The 13,126-nt window shown below is 48.2% G+C and overlaps 1 protein-coding gene across 4 annotated transcripts in view; it reads right to left on the reverse strand.

Moving 5' to 3' along the window:
• The window catches only part of SLC12A8 (solute carrier family 12 member 8), a 42,417-nt gene that overhangs the window by 23,390 nt on the left and 5,901 nt on the right, over positions 1-13,126 (reverse strand). For all 4 annotated transcript variants that reach the window (XR_014947913.1, XM_015868718.3, XM_032445993.2 and 1 more), the window contains one exon: positions 11,491-11,722. Coding sequence is in view for 3 of the 4 variants with exons in the window: in XM_015868718.3 (XP_015724204.2) it covers positions 11,491-11,722 (232 nt within the window). In the remaining variant the exon portion in view is untranslated. The remainder of the gene's footprint in view (positions 1-11,490; positions 11,723-13,126) is intronic.

A 13,126-nucleotide genomic window follows, 5' to 3' on the forward strand; every position in this document is an offset into this window, starting at 1 on the left:
AAAAAGTCACAGGATACACAAACTGCTCTGTCCCACTTCTATTTCCTCTTCTCGCAGCTTTGGTGGGACAGAGGAAGCCCAGCAATTCCAAATTTCCCCTTTATACAGAATCAGGAGCATTCTATCCCTATTAAAGAAAAGTTCATCCAAATGTTACTTCTTAGGCCAGTCTCATTTCTCAGTCAATCACCCTCCTATAAAACAGAACCCAGGTCCTTTTTGATCAGCTTTATGCCACACTGGGCAATGACCATCAATTTAAGTCAAGTGCTGTCACACGACCTCAGTGCTGAGCACACCATGCTGTGAACATCTCCCAGCTGTCACCATGCCCGCGACTGTGACAAACCATTGGCCACCCTTCTGTCAGTCGTATCAAGTGTCCTAATTGTAACTGATGGGGCAATTGGGCTGAAAATCATCCAAAACAAAACAGGAATCAGCAACTGAAACCAATTGGTTAAACCAACAGAGCACTCACACGGGTGTTCACGGAGTCAATTATCCACATCCCATTTAAAGTGCACTTCAAAAGGCCGCGCTTCGGAAGGAGGAGGGAAGGAAACGCGATAGGGTCTATATTTGGCTCTCTGATCTTCCAACAAGGCATAATTGGTTTTTAATTTTTGCAAGGAGATCTCTTCCCTTTCGCTAACTGCTGGGCACTTGAGATCCAAGCCATCCTCCTCCCTCCTCCTGCATCACTCACGACAAAATTTGTGTCTGACAAATTTTGCTCTCTGTTAATTTATGTGGCCCCACAGCCTCTAAATCATGCCCTTAATGAGCCTGATCCCTGCTGGTCTGCAGAGGGTTGGAGCTGAAGGACAATAAAACATCTTCCCTGCATCATGCTAGAAGGCAAAGAAGCCGATTCCTCCCCACTGCTGTGTCAGCCTTATGGGAAAAGAACAATCAAAAGCAGTAACAATTTATTTACATCATTAGATACTCAATAAGAAGAAGGCAAATAATGGATTTCTCAAGTGGCTGAGCTGAAGTACAAAAGAGAAAGAAATTGACTTAATCCAACTTCTGAATTATTTCAGTGACGTTTGACAAATTAAAACACCAAAAGGCTTTGGGTTCAAGGCAAACTATTTCACTCAACCTCAAAAGATTTATTCTCATTTTGGGATTCTAATTTTTCATTTATTTTTCCTTCTTTTTTTTTTTCCTTTTTTTTTTTTAAAGAAGATTTCGAGTCTATTTCAAATGAAAAACGTCACTGCAGGGAAAAACAAGTTAGATTTTGAATCTAGATAAAACATTTTAATATTTCCAAGGTGCAATGTTTCACTGCAATGTCTCTGAATTGTTTCTGCGTTTTTTGATCTTTTTTTGTGTGTGTTTAGACAAAAATCTTCATAGATAACTCCTCAACTCAATGTGAATCGAAGTGCATACTTTGAATCTGAAAGAGGATATTCACTAAGTTACCCCTTCCTGGCATGCTTTGCTTGTTACAAAGACCTCACCCATCAGTCCTTCCAGCTGCCCTTATTAAAACGAAGTAGCAAACAACAAAACAACACCTAGAACAAACTAGATGGAAGAGGCTCCAGGGTGAGAATCCTCCTCGCTCCCAAGCACTACAAAGCCAATTGGGGATTCCCATGGAGACCCCAGGCACAAGCAGTGGCCTCCTCTCTCCATCCCTGCTTGCTCTGGGCTCCTCTTGCTGCCTTTTCCCTCCCCAGCAATGAGGATGGAAGTGTCTGAGCAGGCTTCCCTTGCTCAGAGCACAACTCTAGAGGCCAGAGGAGTGGGATGTGGTGGTGGCAGTGCGGGGTCAGCTCATTACACAAATGCACACAGACAACCTGGAGCTCATTACAGATTAGTCAGGTCCTGGCCAAATTCAATAAGCCTGTTCACAAGCTTAAGGTTAAGTAAACCCTGGCCTGGAGGCAGGCCTGAGCACAGAGCGAAATAATGCAAAATGGAAAACTACCTTAAGAAACAGCTCCCCGAAGGCTGTCACGTACTGCGCTCTGCTTGTGATTAGAGACTTTAATTATGAAGGTGGATACTGAAGGCTTGAAGTGCTTTCTTTTCCTAAATAAGTAGGTCCACACATTCCTGCCTGAAAAGCCGCAGAGAGGCACTTACTGAGATGTGCTTGCAGAGGAACAGCTGGAAGCGTTTGTCTTGCAGCACGCTGCCCAGCTCTGACCCCAGCATTTCCAAGATCCTGTGTGATGTGCCATGTGGAGAGCCAAAACGTAATTACAGAGCCTTGGCATCATTATCTTCTCTCTCTCACTTTCCCTCTTCTCCTGGAACAAGCCCCAAGATCCAGCCATTCCCACTGGCCACCACTGAGATCCCTCCCAGTGCAGGGTCCCAGCACGTGCACTGGAGGTACACCTGGGGACATCAGTGTGGAGGAAGCAGAGACAGTTCCTACAGCACAGTCCCATAGATAAAGCTTCACTCTGTCTTGTCACAGTTGCATATTCTCCCTCCAAACTCACATCCAAAGACAAGGTATAAGAGCAGGATTTATGGGCTGGGGACAAGCCATGTCACTTTCTGGTAACTCTCAGAAGTTGTGGTCAATCAGGTTGGGTGGCCTAAACCAAACTGATTTCTATACAGGTCTGTACACCCAAGTGCTGCAGAGTAGAGGACTGAAATTCTCTCCTGAAACCCTTGCAAACCCTTCCCCCATCCCTGGAACAAATCTGTCCTTGGATGGTCTGGTGGCCACCAAACTCACCCAAACCCACTACCAGTCACAAGAATAGCAGCTTCCCACACCAAGGGAATTCCAACTCACTGTGCACTGGAACTCAAGGCTGTGCAGTGCAGGAGCAGATTTCAACCAGCACAGCCCCAGCCCTTGAGGAGATGGGGGTCTGGAGAGCCAGGAATGCAAAGCACTGACAGAGGCAGAGCTGCGCTGGCAGGTTCTGAGAACAAACATAACCTTTGCTGAACTCGTACAGATACAAAAATGCTTTCACATTTTTTCAGGACATCTTCTGCTTCACTGTTGGATGTGCATACTTCAGCTGGAAGGTTGGGAAGGAACAGAAAAAAAGGGGAAGAGCTGCAGGGGGGGGGAATGGAGATGGGTGGCCTGAGTGGTACCTGGGCACTGATGTACCCATGGAATTAAATGCATCACATTTCACTTGCCCTTTTCTTTGTCAACCCCGCAGCTCCTGCCTGACCTGCTGGTCCAATGATGGTCACATCCATCTGTCCCAGAGCACCATCTCAGCCCCAGCACCCCAAACCTGGGGGATCTGAGTAAGCAGTTCTTGGATGCATGCATGTCAGTGATTATACAGTGATAAAAACACAGCTATTGTGGACTCAACACCGTAACTTCATCTCTAAATTCCAGCTTGACACATCTGTCACCAGATGAGTTTCCTTCACCCCGCTGCTGTTGTTTTAATGGGTTCAACGCCAGAAAGCACAGAACAAAGTCCCTGGGTTGAAGAGATCACACAGACTCAGTAAAAGAAGAAAAAAGCCAGGTCCCAAAAATGGAGCTGGGTGCCACAGCTGGCATCTTCCCAGACAGAGCAGAAGCACAAGAGCAGAGCAGAGCTCCTGTCTGCTGTCCCCAACCCTGGCTTCCTGGAAAGCCACCTTTGTAAGTCAGGACAAGCTGCAGAAGTACGTTTAAATGCATCACTGTTACAAGGAACAAGAAGTAGAAATATTTTACGTTATATAAAGAAAAAGCCAAGAACTTGGCAAAACGTAGAGGGGAAAAGGATCAGAGCATCTTTAAAGGAAGGAGGAAAGGAGTTCCCTTGTCTGAGACCTTCTCTGCACCCATAATAAGCGCGGCAAACCCAAAATGAGAGATTATATAAAGTCCGTAATTGAAGGAGTGAAAGCCACAGTTAAAACAATCTAAAAAGACCAAGCCCTGAGAAATGCAACCCGAATCCCTTATCTTTTGATGGAAAAGAATGTGCTCCCTTAGATTAATGACGTGTTTACCCAAAAGGAAATCACCGCCCTTCTGAAGCAGCGAGTGTTTGTTCCTCCCAAGTCCCTGTTTTCTGATCCAGCGCTGATCTCCCAAACCTCCTGTTTAAAGCCAGCACACAATGCAGCTTCCTGCAGCGGCAGCCCCAAGCAATCCCAGCCTTAACCCTCTCCCAATAACCAACCTCAGCTGCACCTGCTGGGGAAGATCAGGGGGTGTTTGAGTTCTGCCTCAGCACAGGGACAGGCATTTGCAGCGTGGCTGCCAACAATGCTGCTGCAGAGCAATCAATCAGCCCAAATATTATTATTACATCTTTTGCAATATATCAGCAGAAATATTTCTGCCTTGAGCAGACAAATGAGCATGCAGCATGACAGCATCTGCAAAGGGAAGCATGGGGATTCCAGCAGAGCATCCTGCTGCCTTGTCTGGGGTGCTCTGAAAAAGGCTGACTGCTGGATGCTGCACTACACCGGTGTGTTGTGACAGGCATGGAGGAGCACAGACCAGGGCACTGGAAACTCACACCAAAGCAAAGAAGTGCAGTGGGGCAACTTTGTAAAACACACTCACACAACACACACACCAAGCCAAAAACACACAAAGGGGATGTTCAGTTCCATGTATGCACGGTAAATCCAAGTGTTACATAGAATCACAGAATGGTTTGGGTTAAAAGGCACCTTTGAGATCAACCAGTTCCAACCCCTTGCTATCGACAGCAATACCTCCCTCTAGACCAAGTTCCTCACAGCCCTGTCCAGCCTGGCCTTGAATGCTTCCAGAGATGGGGCATCCACAACCACACTGGGCAACCTATTCCAATGTCTCACCACCCTAACAGGATTTGCATCCTTTTTGTCTGCCCAGTGACCCCAAAAGGGTCCACGGGTGAGTGACCTGCAATAAATGCACCCCATGGGTGCTACCTCTCATCTCCTTATGCTACAGGGACCTTGGGACATCCTGGCCACAAGAGATATCAGGTCACGGGCATCTTCCTCCCATAGAGTTCAACAGGTCTGCAACATCAGGTACCGGCAGCAGCAAAAAATAGCACAGAAGCCATAATAAACAATGAGAGCCATTTAAATCAGTCCCTGATGTTTGTGCTGATGGAGCAATGTCCATCATTGGATGCCATCCCCTCTTGCAGCCGGGAAGGAGCCCTATGGAGTGAACACTTGTTCCTGCCCCACTCCTGCTGCAGTGCCCCAGAGACCAGCACCCACCTACTTCATCCCCAACTGGCTCCTGGGGCACAGAGACACGGAAAACTAACAATGTAAGCCTGTGGGAGGAGCTGGTTCAGTCATTTGGCATCTTAAGTTTTATATTACTTAATGCTAAAACAGTCTTGCCATAATATATAAAATACTTCCATGACTATTTTACGTCTTGATGTGGTATCCGCTACCTGGCTTGTTCAGCAGTATTCAAACCTGCCAGACGAAATGGTTTTGCTCATTACAAGGAGTATAAGAAGTAAAACGTTCCCCCTTGCTTCACCTTTTTTCTAGGAAAATATTTTGCGTAAGCAGGATACTTGATTTGGAGTGGTATTTCTTGGAAGCCATGCCCAGAGTCCCTTTTGTGGGTGGCTCTGCAGAACCTCTCAGATGAAAAATCCCAGCTTTAAGAAACCAGAATTTGGGCTGAGCCGAGGCACAATTGGAGGAAAACGAACGGCACCGGAGCTGCAGAGGCGATGACACACATCCTCTGGGCTAGCAGGACTGACCCTATTCCTAGCTCTGAGCTATGCTGGCTGCTGCCAGGGACAAAGCCCAACCCACGTCAATTGAATCCAGTGCCTGATTTAATGGCTGGCAGCCCTGCCCATGGCAGAGGGGTTGGAATCAGATGGCGTTTGAGGTCATTTCCAACCCAAACTATTCTATGATTCTATGAATCCCCACCTTCCCAGAGTCAGTAGTTGGCCACAGTGGGACAAAACCAACCAGATTCTGTTGTGATCTGCACACTCTTGTGCTATACTCATGACTAGAGCACCCCATGCTCCCAAGTTACAGATATATTATCTAGATGACAATGATATTTAAAAGAGAACTATTCCATTTGTTGATTTTTTAATATTATTATTCTGTACCCAAACTGATAGTTGGATTTTTTTTTTTTTTCTTATTTTATTCTGGGGAGGTTTTCATTATCCTTGATAGAATTCACACAGCTCCAGCTCAAAGTTTAGCTTCAGAACCGTGAATCAAACAGTGTTTGATTTTGGAGAGGCTGAGTAAGACTCTGTCACCTTAAAGGATTTTTTTGTTGCCGTTTGTAACCATGCACTGAATTCAGTTTAAATGGGAGGATACATTTTCCCTATTAAACCCATATTTTTCAATGAACACAGTTTTTCTTTGATAAAAAAGAAAATCAAGACAATCAGCAGGTCCTTGCACATACAGCTGGGCTGAAATCTCTCACCTACAGCCAAAAAAGGCCACAAACTGTCAGCAGAAGCCAGCAGGGAAGATGATGAGCAGTAGATAAGAATCCATATCCTGCACAAAGTTTCCTCTGCAGCCCAGGATAGGAATGTAAATTAGAAGCAAAGTGGCTGCAGAAAGAATCCAATATCCAGAAATCATCTTTTTAAGTTAAAGCCCTTAATAAGGAAAGCTGATTCAGGGCACAGCTGAACTGTGTCAGGAATTAAACACTGCAGGGATGGAATACAAGGAGGCACAAAATCTCCATCATTTGAAAAGAACCATGTAGTGGCACAGACACACACAAAACATCAATGCAATTAAATAAAGCTGTCTAGTTTAAACACGGAAAGATGGAGGGATTATGGGATGTTACACATCCAGACCATCTTGTGAGGTCCCTAGCATTAAACAAGCTGCTGCTAAAACAGAGAACCCAGAGGCTTTATCAAAGAAAGCCCATGGGAAGGCAATGTCTAATAATGCACAAATCCCAGGGCACTGTGCTGCAGCCGAGCCAGCTCCCTGCCCTGTTTGGGGATCCACCAACAAAGCCACTGAGGTGTTTTAGGGTTTAGTTGTAAGCTGGATGGAGATGAGCTTAGCAGTGCCTCACAGGGAAACAGCAAAGGAAGGAAAGGTTAAACGAACCATGTAGAAAATCCCCTTGATAAATCATGAGGGCTATCACCCATCCTGCAACAGGAGGCTGCAGCAGCAGTGTTTATCACACCAGTACTATTACAAGCTGAACCAATAGACTAATTCCTACCACTGTTGCTACTAAATGAGTTACAAACTAGCATCTACTAGATAAAGGTAAACCCTCAGCTGCTCCAGGGATGGACCAGAGCCAGCCCTGTCTCCCAGCCTGCCCACCAGAGCAGTGGTATGCTTTAGGGTTATCAACCAACATTAGGACAGTCCCTTACACTACACACTCTAAGGATGACATTTGCTCCTGTATGGATGAAACTCAAGGGGGCTACCACAGATATTCAGCGAGGTTCAATACATTAAGAAGGATATCAGCAGGTTCTCATGTCCCTTCAGCAGCAGGTATCAGGGTACAGCCTGGGATAGCAACAACTGGAGCACTGAATCACCTTATGACCTGCTTTTCAGCCAGGCTGCTTATGGTCCAGCCCACAAGGACAGGGCAAGAGAACAGCAACCCAGGTGGCCACAGATTCTGAAGAAAAGCCATAAGAAAGGAAAAAGTGGCAGCCTTCAGGGACCCTGAGCTCTCATCCCCTCCTCATCACCACTGCGGGAGATGCTGCTGGGGATGCGGTGGAAATACCATGCAGAAAACTGACAGGTCAAGCTACATATTTCTCTTATTCTTTTTTTTTTTTTTAACCAAACTGCCTTAAATACCTACTTCACAGAGAGACTGATGCAGCTTTCCTGCCCGTACCTAAACAAGCCCCCCTAACAATGTTATCACTTTTCAAAACACATCTGTGCCACAGCTCTTAGCCCAGACAATTGGCAGGTAACCAGTTAATAAATTTCTTCGCCAGACTGTTGAATAGGCTGGCCCCCACTCAAAGGTGATGTCACTCCGATTCAATGTGCTATAATTGGAAAAACCTGGGGGAAAGCAACCGCGTGTTTTTTAATAAATAAAGTTCGCATTAGCAGCCTCCTGCTTTTATTCACCACCAGCTCTACCTCGTTCAGTAGCAAAGCGGGATTTACTGCTGCCACTCACTCCGTGATTCCTACTTGGAATATGATGCCAGTTTCCAGATGTGTTTCGAGCCAGGAAGTCAGCAATCAGCCTGGATAAAGCCTCTGGGATTAGCTGCAGATCATCTTCTGACACACACATCCTTCCTGCACCCTCTCTTAGAAAACTGGGGCACACCCCTCGTGCCCAAAAATACAATAGAGAATAGCCCAGGCCAAGCAAAAGCCTCTGATTAGGAAGCTTTGATCATTTCCATGTTAAATATATGTGAATACATTTAATTGATTCAATCCATCAAAGTCACCAAAGCACTGCTTTAGGGATCTTTACAGCACCGGCGTGTTTACAAACACATCATGTTAACAGCTGCAGGTTCCCTTTCTGCTAGAGCAGCCCCATGCAAATGTTCCCTCCCACACAGCCACGGGACACCCAAGGAGAAGAAATCCTTCCCAAGGTTCATCCTCAGAGGAAGAAGTGAGGATAAAGGTTTTTTCAGATCTCTGTGAGAATACTGTTAAAAAACTACAACAGAAGCGGGTGACACAAAGGATGTGGTCTGTGTGGAGAATGATCCCAACCAGCAGCACATCCAGAGGCTGCAGGGGGTTAGATGCAAGCAGGGGTTATGCTCAGGGCCTCAGAGGGCTCCAAGGCCTCCCAGCACCCCCCAGCATGCTGCCTGGGCTCCACCAGGAGAGACAAGCTGCAGGAGGGAGCCCCAGCCCAAGCAATCCTCAGGCCTTGCTCACTCAGCCAGACCCCCACCCTCCCATTATCTAACAGGCTGCCAACAGAATCCTTACTTTTAATGTTTTCTCTCTTCTAAGTACATTAAAGAGGCTGCTTTTGGGGGCATTTTTTGCTGTACTGCAAGTCCTTTCATCTCACCACCAATACAAAGCACAACCCAATTAACACCAGATCTCCCCACAAATAACCCCACCCCTCCCCATTTGCTTGCACAGAGGCTCTGGGCTGTAGCTGGGTACCTGTGAGCAACTGCCAAAACAGGAAAGCAGGCGCCTAATTGAAGGGAGTATTTGGGAGTCACCCTACACAAAAATTAGCAGAGATATGCTAGGAAAATAAAAGTGTGGGCACTAACAGCAGTCTTATCTTCTTTTTCCATGACTCTAATGTTCAGTACGTGAAGAGGCCAAAAAGCTTCACACGATGTTCTGAGGAGCTGGTTGCGGACAGACAGCATCCTCTCTTTTATGTTCACTGCTCCCCCCCCACCACCACCACCCTGAAGCAACACAGACTGGTTTTGAAGCACGGACCTACAGAATTGATGCAAGACAAGAAACCCCAGCACTGCTGTTCTGCCTGCAACATGTTATTCGGCAGCGTAGCGGACACAAGGTCCCATCTGTCTGCTCTCGATTAACCTGCATTAGGTTTGGCAAGAAGAGAAAGCCATGAGGAGATGGAGGGGGGGTAGAAAGGGGATGTCCATTTCTGGAGGTGATGCTGAGCTTGGGGTGGCTCAGAGCCCAGCAGAAAGTGGCATGGGAGTCCCCCTCCTTACCACCTGTCCCCCACAGTGACCTGAAACAAGGACCCATCACTGGGGAAGCACTGGCTGGGTCCAATGGGGAAATTTAGTATTCCACGACCCCCAGAGGAGGTTCTGGGTCTTGGGACCGAGCCAATGTTTGGGGGTAAGGAGGAGGGATGCTGCAGTCTGATGGTGTCTGGGCAAGGCAAGTCTGCCTCTGAGTGACAGCGAATCTCACCTTTCTTTTTGTTTTCCAGTTCGTTTCCTCATGCACCTAAACACACAAACACTCGCTTTTCCTGCCCTCGCTCTTTACAGCTTCTCCTCCATGCAGTGCCTTTCGGGATTCCTGGCTCCACTCCAAGGCCAAACCCTGCAGCCTCTGCAGGGACAGCCACATCTGGAGAAGGAAGGGACCACGGCCCCGAGTGCTCCCCACAGCAGGACAAGCCATGGTGAGGGAAAGGAGAAAGCAGCGGGAAGTCCTGCTGAGAACCCCTTTTGTCTAAATAGGGCCTGTCCTACAACTAAAAATAAAGGCTAACCACAGGAAGGGAGTGAGAGCTTGGCCCACATCCCGTGTTGTGCACGCCTGGGTGTGAGGTTGAGGAACAGGGGGGGACGAGCGAGGGGTCCCCACCCAGTGTAACCACACACAGACTCGGGTGCCAGGCCTTTGGGATGGACAGACACACTCATGGAGGTTACTTAAACCCAAGCAGACGATGCTTGGTGGCAGCATTGATCCTCAGCACCTTCTCTGACCTGCTCACACCCCTCCCAGCACTGGTGGGAAGGCATTCTGCTTAGTGGTGCACAGCAGAGACCCAAGTCCACAGAGGCCAAGCTCACTGTTGGTGCTGATGCACCACTCAGAGGCCTGCTGGGGAAATGCAGCATCCAGCCTCAGCTCAGGCAGTCCTCTCAAACAGAAGCTGATTTAAAACAGGAAAAAAAAACCAAACCAAAACAAAACAAAAAAAAACCAAAAAACAAACAAACAAAAAAAACCCATAAAAGCTAACAAAAAACCCTAATTCTCTCTCCTTATAGGTCTCTGGACCTATACGAAGGTCACCTCTGAGCACAAAGTGAATGCAAACCCTCATGATTTCCTTTAGAAAAGGACTACCATGCACAGCAGCTGCTTGGAGCAGGCTAGCTGCATTCCCTGCAAGACATGCCAAGTATTCCATGCTGAGCACGTGCTGAATATGAAACGCAGATGCCTTTCCACGAGCTGCTTTAGCAGGTTTCTTGAACTTTCCCCCCGTTAAGGTGCTTTTGGATGCAGTGGAACTCAAGAAAAAGGTGACACCTTCTGTTTACTCAGCTAATTACACTTAGTGACTGCTGAAGGGCTGGCTGCAGTGTTCACCAGCTCCTCATAGCCTGCGGTGGGCTCCTGTGCTGCCCCTCTAGGGATGACAGAGAGGGGAAGTGGGCTCAGGGAACTCCATCCCTCTGCCTTGCCCATGCCCAGCTGCCCCCACTGCCTGTCTCATGCTGCCTCATAGCAGGCTGTGGAAAGGTAATAGAGGATTCTCTTTGAAACCCCAGCAGCTCCCTTCTCCATACCACTAGTCTCTGCCTTGGGCAAGGAATTCAGCTGTGCTTCCTTAGCTGGGAAGCCCAGAGCTACTGCTGGCTGCACAACACACTGCCAGGGCTTAAAGGATGCCCCAGGCCTCCAGAGGAAAAATCTCCTCCATACAAAGTTGTAACAGCCCTGGCCAATTTGCTCTAAGAGGCCCTGATCCTAAGAGGAACCATATTTGATAGCCCTGAGCTCTACCTCTGCCTAGATGTGTACCTTCGCAAAGATGCCTATGCAGAAAACCCCAAAAGAACCAACGCCTGTTTCCCCAATGCTCAGCTTTACCTGGATCAAGGTGTGAAAAGGACCCAATGACAAAGTCCAGCGTTGAGACAGCCAGCAGGAAGAGCAGCAGGAGCTGAAGGCGGATGATCCACTTCACCCCTGCCAGGTTGATCCCAAGCAGCCCCAGCAGCACCGCCAGGGAAATGCCCCGCACTGCCCAGATGTTGCTGAGGTTCAGTACACCTGCAATGGACTCCGCAAAGCCGGTGATGTACATGGCACCTGCAACACACTGAAGGACAGAGGTCTGTGAGCATCCCGTGGGTGCAGTGCCTGCAGCAGGGCTCAGCCAGAGCATTGTTGCCACACTGCAATGTTTAAGGTGACTCTGGCCCATGGGCTCTGAACCTTACTGCCACAACAGAGGACGCTGTCAAGGCAGTGCGAGTAAGGCACAGTGTGTACTGCCTGGGTAAACTCAGTAGCAACCAGCAACTTTCCACTGGCTTTAAAATCTACCCCCAATTAACATTCCAAGAGAAACCACTCTGGCTTAGCCAAGGAAGAAGAGGATGAGTCAACCTGTTTAGCTCCTCGGAAAAAAAGGCTCCTAGTCAAACACCTGCCTGAAGAGCAGCCACATGCTTCTCCCCTCCCTGCTTCCTAGGGTTTACTTTTAACTCTGTATTTAGCTTGGATGTAAAGCCTAATGCTTCACCAGCTCCCTGTCTCGTTCCTGGAAGGGAGCCTGCACATTTGAGGAGTGCATGTTGTGCAGCTCATGCTCCCCAAGCATTCGGGAAAGCTGTTTATTTCCCTTACTCTTCCTGGGTGGCCAGCAGTCCATAGGATGGGACATCCACAGGGCAGGAAAACAGCTGCAGGTTCAGCCCTCAGATCACCCTGTGGGGCTGCAATCCCAGTTCCAGAGGTTTCCAGAACAAGTATTTCTGCAATGCTCCCTTTTAGCACACAGCATACCTGGCAAACCAAGCCAGGGTACAGAGCTGCATATCAGCACCAGCATGGGTTGTTAGGAGGACACTCAGAAAGGAGCAGAGCAGGGGAGAGCTTCAACACCATCCCTGGAGGTATTCAGCCATGGAGATGTGGCACTGAGGGACACGGTTAGTGGGCATGGTGCAGATGGCTTGGGGTTGAACTTGATAATCTCAGTGGTCTTTTCCAATCTTTATGATCCCTGTGATGAAGCATTCCCTCCAGAGCATCATTAGAGGACCCCGCGCTGGCTCCCAGCCCATCTCTGCAATATGCCCCGGGATGCTGAGCAGCCTCTCATTGCTGAAGGCAGCAGGACCACGTCCCCAGTTCCTGCGTCACTTCTGACCAGTTACAGCTCCCTGTGTGCAGCCTGCAGCAGAGATGCAGCTCACAGCTGGTGCAGTAAAAGGCAGAAAAAGTCTGCTGAGCACAGCCAAAGAGAAGGGAAACACATCAGCTTTCGGGAGCACGCAAAGCATTTCTCCACAAGCTGCCAGTTCCCACCCCACAGCCCCCATGTGAGCTGGATGCCTCGCTACGAGACGGGGCTGCCAGAGGCCAGGTTTTACGACCCCTGGGAGAGGCTACAACCTGATTGCTTTCCCAGACAGGGTCCACTCGGGGAGCAGGAGTGGAAAATATTACAGGAAGGATTCTCATGTGTGGCCCATTTCCATATCTTGGCTTATAACTG

This window comes from Coturnix japonica, chromosome 7, assembly GCF_054131305.1.
Source record: "Coturnix japonica strain WE chromosome 7, WE-NBRP24, whole genome shotgun sequence".
Lineage (NCBI taxonomy): Eukaryota > Metazoa > Chordata > Aves > Galliformes > Phasianidae > Coturnix > Coturnix japonica.